Source organism: Sebastes umbrosus, chromosome 12 (assembly GCF_015220745.1).
Source record: "Sebastes umbrosus isolate fSebUmb1 chromosome 12, fSebUmb1.pri, whole genome shotgun sequence".
Classification (NCBI taxonomy): domain Eukaryota; kingdom Metazoa; phylum Chordata; class Actinopteri; order Perciformes; family Sebastidae; genus Sebastes; species Sebastes umbrosus.
The window spans coordinates 11,221,574-11,234,915 of NC_051280.1; the positions used below are offsets into that span (position 1 = coordinate 11,221,574).

A 13,342-nucleotide genomic window follows, 5' to 3' on the forward strand; every position below is an offset into this window, starting at 1 on the left:
TCACCTGAAACTAAGAATCGTTCTGTTTCCGTTACCTTAGAATGAATCCTTCATATCTACATAGGGAGCAGGTCCTCTTCACGGAGTCCGCCATGTTTCTACAGTAGCCCAGAACGAACAAACTAAACACTGGCTGTAGAGAGAGCCTTTTTTAAAGTTACCTGAAGGCCACCGTAGTTCTCCGACACGAAACCGCGGTAACGTGAGCCGCAGAGTACAGAACCGTGGTACCGCCAGCCTCCGTCTGACTTCCGTTGCTCCTAAAGTAGTGTTATTATGGTAAGGATGGCCTCCGAGCGAGGAGAATGGCGTAACCATGTTTTTTTCTGGCTCACGTTACCACAGTCTTGGAAAGGGAGGAGTGAGTGGAGGGCTACTCAGTTGGTTGCAATCTGCAACCACACCACTAGATGCCACCAAATCCTACACACCGTCGCTTTAATGTTTATGTAAAGTGCTATAAATTGTCTTTGTGTATGAAATGTGATCTAGATTTTATTTTTTATTTTTTAATGGCAGAGGATACTTTATAAGAACATTACCAGCAAGAAGAGGGGAAAAAAATGTGTTCACTTGTGCAGGTGCGATAAAAACATCCACGCAGCTGCAGCAGAAAATGTTCCTGTGATTCAAAATAAACTTGTTTTTTGACCTAGAAATGAACAGATGATAAAACTGTCTGTGTTCTGTATGATCTCTATAACGATATTAATCATTTGCACATCACAAGCAGGTCTCAGCCTTGCATGAACACCTCTCTGACACCGTCTCAACAACATTATACGCTTCAAGGTTTACTGCATTGATTTGCATTATATTGTCCATGTGTTGCTTTTATTGTATCCTGTATAAACTAAATATAGCATCTTATGAGAATCGTAAGGCCAAATGTTTGTGAAAGATAAGATCACTACCGGTTCACTACTCACTGCCACATGCACAGTTTCAGTCTCTGTTGAGCTTTATAATGTCCACAATAGTCCAACAGGATTATTTACATTATTTACAAAAACATTATTGGGATTTGTCGTCACCAGAAGCAGCTCTACAAGCCACATAACCATAACCTTAAAACAACCTTACATAAAACCCCTTATGAATAAATAAATGTTTTTCAAGACCAAACAACCAATTAATTTTCAGCTGCTACTTTCACAAGACGGTTTGAGGCCAACATGATTTATTAAAATTGTCAAAAGGATTTGGAGCATCTGGACCAGTTTTAAGAGAGCAGACCAGGACACAAGAACATGCCATTAAAACCTGACATTAAACCTTAATCACCAAAAGCTCTGTCTATTGTTAATGATGCTGACCATCTCCACTCTGAATCTGCCTTTTGGGCAACACTGTGGAACACCAAATGTAAACAAAAAGAAAAAATAAGGGGTCTTTTGAACCATATGCAACCAATATAATGAACAGCACTGAAATATCCTCATGTCAGGACATTTCAATGAATTGCATCAACTTTTGTACATAGAATTCAGTATAACCGATGATTTGTGTGTGACTGTGTTGTAATAATTACTTTTATTGTGCAATGTTGATTGTTTTGACTGTTTATTGTACTTTTTGGAGAGACAAACATAGTTTTCTGACCTGATAGAAATTATATTCTATCCTTTTCTAGTCTGTTTATTCTGTTCTGTTCTGCTAAAATTATTTGAGTGTATTTATGACTATTTTATTATTAATACTGATGCAGATGCATGAATGTATAAGCAGCATTTTAATGTTGTAGCTGGTTGAGGTGGAGCTAATTTTAACTACTTTATACCACTCTATAGGTATTCAGCCCAGTGGTTCCTAGTCTGAGGGTCGGGCCCCTCAAAAGAGTCAGAAGATAAATGTGAGTGGGTTGTAAGATGATTAACAGGAGAGGGGGAAAAAAATTAAATTTGTATACATTTTTTGACTTTTCTCTAATTTTTACCTTTTTGTGAATTGTATGTTGTGTTTTGGATAATTTTACCTCTTTGGGCCTTGAAAATTATTTAACCCTCTGAGACCTGCTTTACTGTCTTTCAGAGGCTGTAGCAGATGATACAAATATCATATGAAGCTAGAAAACCTGAGGAATCCATTGGTACCAACCGTGTCATACTAGCTTGTCGGGAAGGAGGCTAAATAACGCTCCAAAGTTTAGCTAAATTTTGGTGAGGAAAAACTGGCATGGCCATGTTCAAAGGGGTTCCTTGACCTCTGACCTCAAGATATGTGAATGAAAATGGGTTCTATGGGTACCCACGAGTCTCCCCTTTACAGACATGCCCACTTTATGATAATCACATGCAGTTTGGGGCATGCAGTATAAATGTGTTAATTTCGCCTATTTTAAAATGTTGTATTTGAAAATTGGGTATCACTGTAAAGCTGAGACTCTTATGGATCCAATGAGTCCAATTGTATTCATGTGTGATGATGTCAGTCCCCATAGTAGCCATTTCATTGTATTGAGACCATTTTTTAAATCTTGACCACATGACCTGTAGTGACCTCTAAGATAATCACAGCCTCATGAAACTTTACAAAAACAAACTAAAGACCTAGATCATTCAGGGGATGGATGGTTTTCCTAGGTAGATTAACAATAAGGGGGTTTCTGAGCAGTTTCCAGAACAGAAGTGCTCGCCATCCAATCGCCGAAAAATGCAATTCTTGCAGAAATCTCCAAATGTCAAAAGTTTTTTAAACCAAATCCCAGCATGGCTTTTTCTATGGTGATCCTCAAGATCTTGGTGTCTTAATGTGGTAATTCAGAGGGATTATACATCATTTTTTATCAATTCTCGATTGGTAAAAAATGGTTAAATTCAACACCAAATCTGTAGAACAAATGGTATCAAACCAAAAAAAATGCTGCAACAACTTATGAGACATACAGTAATAGAGCATGGGAATGGCCATCATACACTTCCATTATAATGTTCTAAACCCTTATACACTTATAATTCATTTTAAATAATGAATTAATTAATTCATGTTTATTTCTTATTAATGTCTAGAACAACTCGACACACTGTGCTGAGCTGCGTCAAATTAATCTTCAGATTCCCAGCTTTCAGATGATGTATACCACTTATATGTGACATTTACTGTTGACCTGCTATCTCCCCCTAAGGACCCCCTGTAACCCCCTAAAAAAAACTAAAAAAAACAGGTCTATTGTGGGTCTCGAAGGGTAAATGTACACCATCTGATCAGTGGTTTAATCTTTAACGCCGTGCTTTATAAGCTTACTGTATCATATGCTTTTTTTTAAATATTAAATCTGAAAAGCGACTACTTACTATAGCTGTCAGATTAATATCAAATCACTTTTATTTGTCACATACAAAATTATACAGTGTACAATGTGTAGTGAAATCATTTTACAATATATACAATACAATAACATTTTAGGAAAATTTAATTAGAGTATATGAATGGCTCAATAAGGAAGCTGGTTAATAACTAATAATTAATTTATGGAGAAGGGGTGGGATTAAATAAGTTTATACCTCTTCTCACTCCTTTCCGAATATGTAAATCAAGGCATCAAGTGTTGACAACTTATTTTTCTTATGCTTTTCATTGTATGTAAATACTACTTGTTTCTGACTGTCCACTTGTTGGTATGATCATTATTTTTCTTTATTTTTTCTTTTATTTTTGTTTTTGTATTCTACATGTTCGAAATAAATTTTGGAATGAAAATGAAATGAAATAAATATGTATATAATGAAAATAATAAATTCTATAGAAATAGAATAAGAAAAATATTTTACAAAGAACCCATAAAACAATATAATTATATAAAGAATAATATAGTGGAATAAAAAGTAAATTTCACCACTGCCTTTATGTGTGTGCGCTGTGAGGTGGTTGTAATACCTCAAACATCCACCAGAGGTCGCTCTAGTCGAGCAGTTCCGTCTTAATAACAATGAGGTCAATCAAACTGCTCCGTGGTGTCGCCCTCTATTAACGTCTCCACCTCCTCGGTGAGCTGAAGTGTCAGCTCCTCTCTCTGTCACAAAGTCCTGTGGTGTTGTGTCTTTGTTTTTCTCCACCGTTTCATCTCCTGTTGGCTAAAGTGTGACATCTTTCAGGTCAGTGAAGAGAAAAGCATTCATTTACATCTCGTCGTCGGGTGTGTGTGTGTGTGTCAGTGAGTCCGTGTGGAGGAATCTAGGAAGTAAACCTTAGGCTGAACTCTTAACTCCTCGACCAGGACGACGTTAATCCTCTATTTCCTAAAGAAAAGTGTGATTTGTGAGAGCGATAACGTCGCCGAACTGCTGGGAAATTATTTTCTAATCATTTAAAACCAGAAATAAGCGGTTTCTTGCCTCACCTTTCTTTTTGTAGGAAGCTCAGGTGAAGAAACTTGTTTTTTGTTTTCCTCAAGTTTTGTGACTGGAGTTCCTTCTTCCTCTTCACTTCGCTTTCAGGAGTAATTCCGACTTTTAAAGATGAAATGAGTGTCTTTGTCTCGAAAGGTGAGGCTTATTTTGACTTTATGGTGTTGTTTGACACCTGGACGGATGTATGTGTGGGAATTATGATGTGAATGAGGGGAAATGTGGACTATGGGTGATGCAGTATGGCTAGCCTATACATGTTCATAGACTGGGTGGAAAAGAGACATACAACATTGTACCAGAAATAATGTATTTTACTGTAATTTCATTTCAAAATGTATTTAGAGCATGTAGAATACAAAAAATAATAAAGATAATTAAAGAAAAATAATGATCATACCAACAAGTGGACAGTCAGAAACAAGTAGTATTTACATACAATGAAAAGCATAAGAAAAATAAATTGTCAAACACTTAATGTCTTGATTTACATATTCAAAAAGGAGTGAGAAGAAGTATAAACTTATTTAATCCCACCCCTTCTCCATAAGTCAATTATGAATATTAACCAGCTTCCTTATTGAGCCATAATTATACTCTAATTCAATTTACCTAAATTTGTCTAACTATAATTATTATTATTTATAATTATTCTAACTTTAGTTATTATTATTTATAATTATTCTAACTATAATTATTAATATTTATAATTATTCTAACTATATTTATTACCTTTAATCTGTCATACAGAAATATAAATTAATTACTGATATAATTATCCTTATCAAAATATAAATTTGTTATCAATCCAGAATACCAATTCATCACTTATAATATAACTTAATCACAATACCAATTACTTACATATTTATCTTAATCATATTGACTATTTGTTATCTTTTCTTATATGCGCAAATTATTATTTATAATAATACAATTTATAATATACACATGCAATACAACCTGCAATACAACCTGCAATACATACACACATACATGTAATGAGTATGTTTGAAATGTAAATGGTCTCAACCTTTGATGAACCAGTACTTTTACCTGATTTATTCCCTTCATGTTAAACTGCCATTTGGTCACATTACTGTGTGTGTTTCCACAGTGGATGCTGGCAGAGAGTTAGGGCAGTAAGTTATGCTGAAGCCCGCCTGTCCGTCAGGATGAGCACCACAGACGGAGCCGGGTCCCCTGAACATGTTGGAGAGGCCCGCGTTGTTCAGATCTACCCCAGGCCGCCCCAGGACGCAGCTACCTACTGTCCCTTGCAGGTCAGCGCTGGGGACACGACAGGGGCGGTCATTCGCAATGCCGTGGCCTCTCTGGGCCTGGATGACAGCCAGAGGTACGGCCTGCTGGAGGTGAGGAGGAGCGGCGGAGAGGAGAGGCCGCTGGAGGCCGGGGACTACCCTTTGGAGAGAGTCCTGCTGTGGCCTCGAGGGGCACAGAGGTGGCACCCTCAGAGCCACGGGTACTACTTCATCCTGCAGCAAGCCAACAGTGGAGGCAACCAAGTAGAAAGCAGCAGAGAAGATTATGATGACCTCTGTAACCTCCAAACTGTGACTGAGGAGAATATCCTGGAGGCTTTACGCCAGCGCTTCCGCAGGCTCAAACTCTACACCTACGTCGGCAACATCCTCATCGCCATCAACCCCAATAAGTTCCTGCCTCTTTACAATCCCAAGTATGTGAAGAAGTACGAGAAACAGCCACTGGGCAAACTGAGCCCTCATATATTTGCCATAGCAGACGTGGCCTTCCGTTCGATGCTGACCCGGCAGGTGAACCAGTGTATTGTGTTGTCTGGGGAGAGTGGCTCAGGGAAGACTGAGAGCAGCAGTTATCTCATCCACTGCCTGACTGCCCTCAGCCAGAAGACGTACTCCAGCGGGGTGGAACGGACCATCCTTGGGGCTGGCCCGGTTCTGGAGGTAGGTCACTGTGATGTGAAGCTGCTTAAAACACTGACACCCACATCTGTTGAAGCATTCCACACTGTTCACTTCGTAGAGGCAATAAGAAGAGTAGAGCTGAAACGATTAATCGATTAGTTCGTCAATTTATTCGTCGCTATAGAGGGAAAAGGTCACGAGGGGGTCCTGCAGCTCTCTGAGCCGCTGTTTAACCAGACCTGTGATGTTGTGGATGGGGTAGTTGTCTAAACATGGTCCCTCAGGATCTGATGCCACGAGACAGAACACACCAATAAGGACCAAAAACTGTTCAATTATTTTATTAGTATATGAAATTACTTTTTATTTTTCACAGTCAGGTGACAAAGGATGTGATAATGGAATATTATCATCATGATGATTGAAGAATAGAGTTCCTTAAAATTGCTTTTGAAACACAGCATACAAGTTGTCATAAGTTTTAAGTTATTAATTTTCTTAATTTTAACTTGAACTATTAAGAAACAAATACCCCAACATACTATTAAGAGAGGGAAAATATTCAGTCAAATCATATCAAGTGTCTCCCTGGTAGATAAAGTCATTTTCTCCAACTTGAAGTCCACTAGAGTTGCAACAATTAATCGATTAATTATCAACTATTAAATTAATCACCAACTATTTAGATGATCGATTAATCGGTTTGAGTATGTTTTGTTTTTTAGAAAAAAAAGTCTAAATGCTCTGATTCCAGCTTCTTAAATGTGAATATTTTCTGGTCTCTTTACTTCTCTATGACAGTAAACTGAATAACTTTGAATATTGTTGAGTTGATTTTTTTTAAACAATTTATAGACCCAACAAAAAATCGATTAATCAAGAAAATAAACAGATTAATTGACAATGAAAATAATCATTAGTTGCAGCCCTAAAAAGACAGTTTGTCACTTTTGTGGTGTCTCATCATCTGTATCAGATATCAAATGTCTTTCAAAATTCTTAGACCAAGGCCTAAAACGATCAGTCAATCAACAGAAAATGAATCAATTTATTAATCCGGTCATTTGTCAAGGAAATCTGATAAACATTTTCTAGTTCCAGATTGTCAAATGTTGGGATTTACTATTTATTATCAATGCAAGCAGAATGTCTTGGGGTTTTATAACTGTTTGGACAAAACAGGCAATTTGAAGATACCACTGTGGCCACTTTTCACTATTTTACGACATAGACCAGGGGTTTTCAAAGTCTGAGTCTGAGACTGTGGGCCTCCCTTCAGACAAAGCTTGAAAAAGGCACCCCCTCACCCCTCCGCAGTTTACTTGTTTAGTTTCGCTCAATTCCTGGATGCCTATGTGATCATGATTATGTTATTTGATCTCATGAACACTCAATAATTTCGCCAAGATAGCTTAATATTGCTGTTTGATAACTTCAGACTACACCAGATACATAATAAAGGTCTGTCATGAGGTATTTATTAGTTTCTGACTCTGGGAAAGTGGGAAAAACAGCAAGTTATTTTGATAACTAATGTAATATTTTGTTCACTTCCAGTCACTGAGCCTCCCCTGAAACTGTTTGGAGGCCCTCTGGAGAGGCCCGCCTCACACTATGAAAACCTCTGACATATACTAAACCAGTGGTTCTTAAACAGGGGTTCTTGAGGGAGTTTCAGGGGGTTCCCAGATTAATGGGGAATCGTTTATTTTCTCTATCTAGTTCATTATGGAAGTGAGCCTAATATGAGTAAGAATCATAAGAGTGACTATTCTCATCATAGGTTTCACTTCCTCCACAGTTATCTCCTCAACTGTAGGTGACAATTATAGAATTCTGGTCATGATCATATCTAACAACCAAATTATGTTCAGATGGAGGTCCCTGAAGTGAAATCTTATCAATTTAGGGGTCCTTGATACGAAAAAGGTTGAGAACCACTGGACTAAACAACTAATCAAAGCCCCTGAGAGCATATTTGTCTTGCCCTCCCTTTGTTTCCTTTATTACTGACAACATTTGAGGCATTTCCAGCTATAATCCGCCCCAGATCTTTCACCACACTACAAACTAAGTTGCTTGCACAAGTGGGGGAAGAAACCCATGATGATGCTGGTGTTTTCCGTTGATGAAACCAGTCGTTGATTCAGAGAATGCTTATCTTGCTGGTTTAACCATGTGATCATCTGCAGCCTGCAGAGAGTGACATGAAGTTAGACTCTGCCATCCTGACTTCACACTAGGGCTGCACAATTAATCAAATATTAATAGCCACACTTAAAAGGACTGCAATATTGACATTTAAAATGCCGCACAAGAGACCTAAAGCCACAGCCCGGGAGAAACTTTCCTGAATGTTGCCGCTGCAATCCAGAGTAGAAGAGTAAATATACTGTATATTACTCGTTTTGACAGAGAGCAGACAAACAAAACGAAACACGCACTGAATTCAGGTGAAGAAGAGCCTTATTTTAACTCTTATTTTGATGCAGAAATTTGTTAATTAGCAGGACAAAAAGAAAGCACACTGTGAAAGTGAAAGCAGTGCTCTGTTGATTTAATTTTGGGTAAAAAGTTTTGGTACAACTTTGTTTATTTAGCTTCTAGGAGATGTGAATAAAGACCAGTTTTATTTTTGATTCAAAGATTTGTACATTAGCAGGCATGTAGCACAGCATGGAAGTGAAAGCAGTGCTCTGTTTATTTAAAAAATCTATGAATAATCATGATAAATAATAATAAATAAATAATCTCAATACTGATTAAAATAATCATGATTATCATTTTGGTCATAATCGTGCAGCCATACTGAATCCAGTCATAATGATATGAGTTTGCTGATCACCAGATTGTTTTTTCTGTTGCTCTAGTTCAGGGTTCAGAGTCTAACTGAAACTGCTTTTGCATCATAAAAATAGCCCACTCTTTTTTCATATCGTTTTTTTTAAGACAGAAATTAGCATAAAGAAACCACTCCCTTTGCACGGGAAATATGTATTTATCAGCACCATACAGTATGTTTTGCACTTCCTGGAGTAAAAACAGTGATTCAGTGTGATCAACAATAACCGCAAAAACAGCTGTGTGCTCTAAAGCAGGAAGAACCTTGTGGTATTTTGTTAGTCATCTAAAGGTTCACAAACATTTCCCAGTTTGAATAAGAAGGCAGACATCTGTTTCGTTGATGCTGATCAGTAATCTATTTAGATATCAGTGTTTGCATAGTTTGTTTTGCGACATTCCTCTCCACATTTGGATTTCTGTGAAACTCAGACATTTCCTCAAATCAAAAAAACAAATACCAAAACAGTGTTTGTCAATTGGGAACTTTTTTTTTGAACTTCAGTTTCACTCTCACTCATTTAGGTTAAAAGGTCTCTTTGTTGGTAACCACATCAGCCTCGTCCTACCGTAACTGTGTCAATGATTAACACATCCACACATTCGTCAACGTTTCCCTGTGAAATGTTCTTTCTGTTTCAGTTGTCTGTTGGATTACACAATGTGCTTCAATAATAACTGACGTGAAACTAGGTCACATGCTTTATCTAGGGGAAAAAGCACTTTTTCTACGAGTCAGAGCACAAGAACTGAGGACAAATCTGCAAGTGGGAAGCAAGGCATTAGTTGATTTCAGTTCATTTAAAATACAAAACATTGTTCACGTTGTTTTTGAAAGTGCTGCTTGTGGCTCTTTACTTTACTTTAAATCTGTTCCAGCAACAAGTACACAGTTTATCTAACCATCAATACACCAACTAACCTTCATCACAAAGGATCCTGACCCGCTTGGTTACTGATCACACAATCCCAAGGGGCCAGCCTTTTGTTAGAGAGTGACTAAATATGGAATCTTCCATTCTCTCTCTCTCTCTCTCTCTGAACGAGTCCAATGAGTTCCTCTTTTAAATAAGCAACAGCTTAAGTATTTTTCCTGTGAACTGATATTTCTGGCAGTGTGTTGTTTTGTGCTCTTCTCCTAATAGGCGTTCAAAGAGGTGGAGATTTAGCTCGAGGAGAGAAAATGCCTTGTCGATGGGTGTGATTTGATTTTTTTTTACGGAGTAAATAAGGAACTTAGTGAAGATTGAGATGTCATGCCACAACAGCTAGCCGTAGGTTTATTGAGAGGAGGCCATGCACACCCAAACTGAATATCGATAGAGGCCAAGCCAGACCTATTGGCAAGATGCCTACTCTAGTAATGAGGATCAATTGATGTGTTAATGTGTTGTTTGGGGTTTTATGGGTCTGTTGTTTGTCTGCTTTGCAAAACGCCTTCTGCCTTCTTGGGATTTCCTTTATATGCATGAGTCACTCTCTGAAATACTTCTTCCTCTTTGCATGAAATTGCAAAATCAGGGCTGTTTCCAAAATTACTCACTACTCACTATATAGTGGACTATATGGTCCACTATATAGTGTCTATATAGTGTACTATATAGACACTATATAGTGGACCATGTTGTGTCTATATAGTGTCTATATAGCGGACTATATAGATACTATATAGTGGACTAAATAGACACTATATAGTGGACTATATAGTGAGTTCGCCATTTTTTAGTGCTGTTTGCATGTATAGTGAGAATTATTATACCCTATCCAGTGGACTCAAAGTATCCCACATGCATCTTGAAAAGTCATGGACAACGACAAAGAGTATAGAGGCAAAGAGGCGAAACTCTGGTGCTTTTTTGACAACAGCTGCTAGATGGCGTTTCGGAAGCACCCCCGCCATTTTTGGACTGAAAACGAGTAGATAAATCATTATGTCTTAAATGTTAAATTCACTAATAGCCAAATTCAGAGTTGTTTTCCTCAGCATAATAAACGTGCAACAGACCCACGGGACTGCACCGCCCTGCACGCTCATATGGCATATCCAGTTCTGCCAGCTTCCTGCTAGCTGTATGCGGCTGTAATGATGGAATTCATCACTGTTATTATCTTATAATACACCCATGGGCTGTATGCTGTAAGCCTGTACCGTGGTGGATGTATTAACGTCTCCTAAACGACCAGTTATCGTCCAGTAGCTAGTAGTGCTAGTAGACATAAACAGAATTTAATGTAGTTGTAGGCTATTTACTAACACGCAGGGCAAAAGCACAGGACACAACCTCTTATACGTCCATGGTCTGTGGTCTATTGGACATCGATTTTGGAGGTCCTTGTCATGAAAAAGATAGATTGCTCTCAAAATCTGCGTGCTGGATTTTTATAACTTCCATTTATGTCCATCGTTCACTTTATGCTCTTCTGGGAAGCGGTCGGGCCAAAATGTTAAATAAATAAAGGGGTAAATAGTTATAATAGTGTGCATATTTATAATATATTATAATTATATTTACTCTTCAACATAGGCATTTCGGTAAAAGCATTCAAATTATGACAATAGAATATAAATCATTTTTTGTTTTACTTTTGTCCGGCACTTTGTAGTTGGACGTTTAACTGGTGTCATGGTAGTCGACTCGATTACAGTCCAAAATAGCGGAGGCGTAGGACTGTTGCCGGGCGCTGGCATTGCAGTGGAATGTATAAGTGACTTTCATTTCATAACAATATACGTTCTTTGACAACGATGGTCACTAACCGAGCACTATATACCATCATGCATTGCGCTGAAAGAAAAATGTCAGACAGACGAGAGGAGAGAGAGCAGCGTGATTGAGACAAATCCATGAATTGTGGCGCTAAAATAATCACAACACAAAAGTGTTTTGAATTTATTAATTTGTGAAAATACGCTTTTTGCCCCCACATTCACAATGGCTGTTAAATCTTCCCTTTCACAATAAAAGCCCGAGACATATACTCTGCATCACTGCTTACCAAGGGGAACTTAAATTCACTCAGATCATCATTTCGCTAAGAGACAACTCAAGAAAATAGCTTAATTATGTATTTATCACACACTAGAATACATCTCAGTATGTAAGTGTTTTGATTGTGCAACAGCAATTACGTAATTAATGGCGCCGAGAAAATGACTTGAGTAGTGTCTGAAAGTGTTTTTTTAATTTAGCAGATGAGCTCACTATACAGTCGTCTACATAGAACTCCCTGGATAGTGAGTAGGGAGTCGTGAATGAGTGAATGATTTCAGACACTCCCAGGACTCATATTTCTTTCCCTCTAACTGTTAATTTAATGTTATCTCTCTCGACATTGGTATGTAGCAGAAACTGCACATGATTTTGATCTTCCTGGTGCAAGAAAACTGCAGCTGACTCATGTATTCAGTGCCACTTTAAAATGTTCTATTTACTGAAGATATTTGTTTAATTTCAAAGTATGGAAATGATGTGCAGGCAATAGCTAGCAGGCGGTTGCACCTTGCTTTCAGTATGGTGGGTGGTTGTAGCTCGTGGTTTGTGACGGTGATCGGGAAGCAGAGCGCTGAGCTCCACAGCGGGAATTTGCAGGGCGTTGTCTTTGAGGGATCACCAGAGAGAGAAGAGAAGCAGGAACGTGTCGGAACAGGTTCAGCCAGGTTTGCGGGCAAACCTACACCACAAAGTATAAATCTCTCTCTTTCTCTCTCTCTCTCTATCATTTTGTTTGAACCTCATTCTCACATTGCACTCTTTGGCCCATTCTTCCCCCTTTTGTTCAGCTGTGTTTCATTTCAGGGATTGCAGGGATTGGCATTTAACGGTGGAATTTGGTTGAAACTAGGGCTGTCAATTGATTAAAATATTTAATCATGATTAATCGCATGATTGTCCATATTTAATTGCGATCAATTACAAATTAATCACACATATTTTATCTGTTCAAAATGTGCCTTAAAGGGAGATTATTTAATACTCTTATCAACATGGGAGTGGGTAAATATGCTTGCTTTATGCAAATGTATGTATATATTTATTATTGGAAATCAATTAACAACACAAAACAATGACAAATATTGTCCAGAAACCCTCACAGGTACTGCATTTAGCATAAAACAATATGCTCAAATCATAACATGGCAAACTCAAGCCGAACAGGCAACAACAGCTGTCAGTGTGTCAGTGTGCTGACTTGACTATGACTTGCCCCAAACTGCATGTGATTATCATTAAGTGGGCATGTCTGCAA

At 38.0% G+C, this 13,342-nt stretch overlaps 1 protein-coding gene across 4 annotated transcripts in view; it reads left to right on the forward strand.

Moving 5' to 3' along the window:
• Nucleotides 1–3,938: 3,938 nt before the first annotated feature.
• The window catches only part of myo9b (myosin IXb), a 38,456-nt gene continuing 29,052 nt past the window's right edge, over nucleotides 3,939–13,342 (forward strand). For 3 of the 4 annotated variants that reach the window (XM_037787655.1, XM_037787657.1, XM_037787658.1), the window contains exons 1-2: nucleotides 3,939–4,094; nucleotides 5,464–6,292. In XM_037787655.1, the coding sequence (XP_037643583.1) occupies nucleotides 5,522–6,292 (771 nt within the window). In that variant the 5' untranslated portion in view covers nucleotides 3,939–4,094; nucleotides 5,464–5,521. Of the gene's footprint in view, nucleotides 4,095–4,353; nucleotides 4,485–5,463; nucleotides 6,293–13,342 lie in introns of those variants that run through there. The other variant, XM_037787656.1, reaches the window with a different exon arrangement.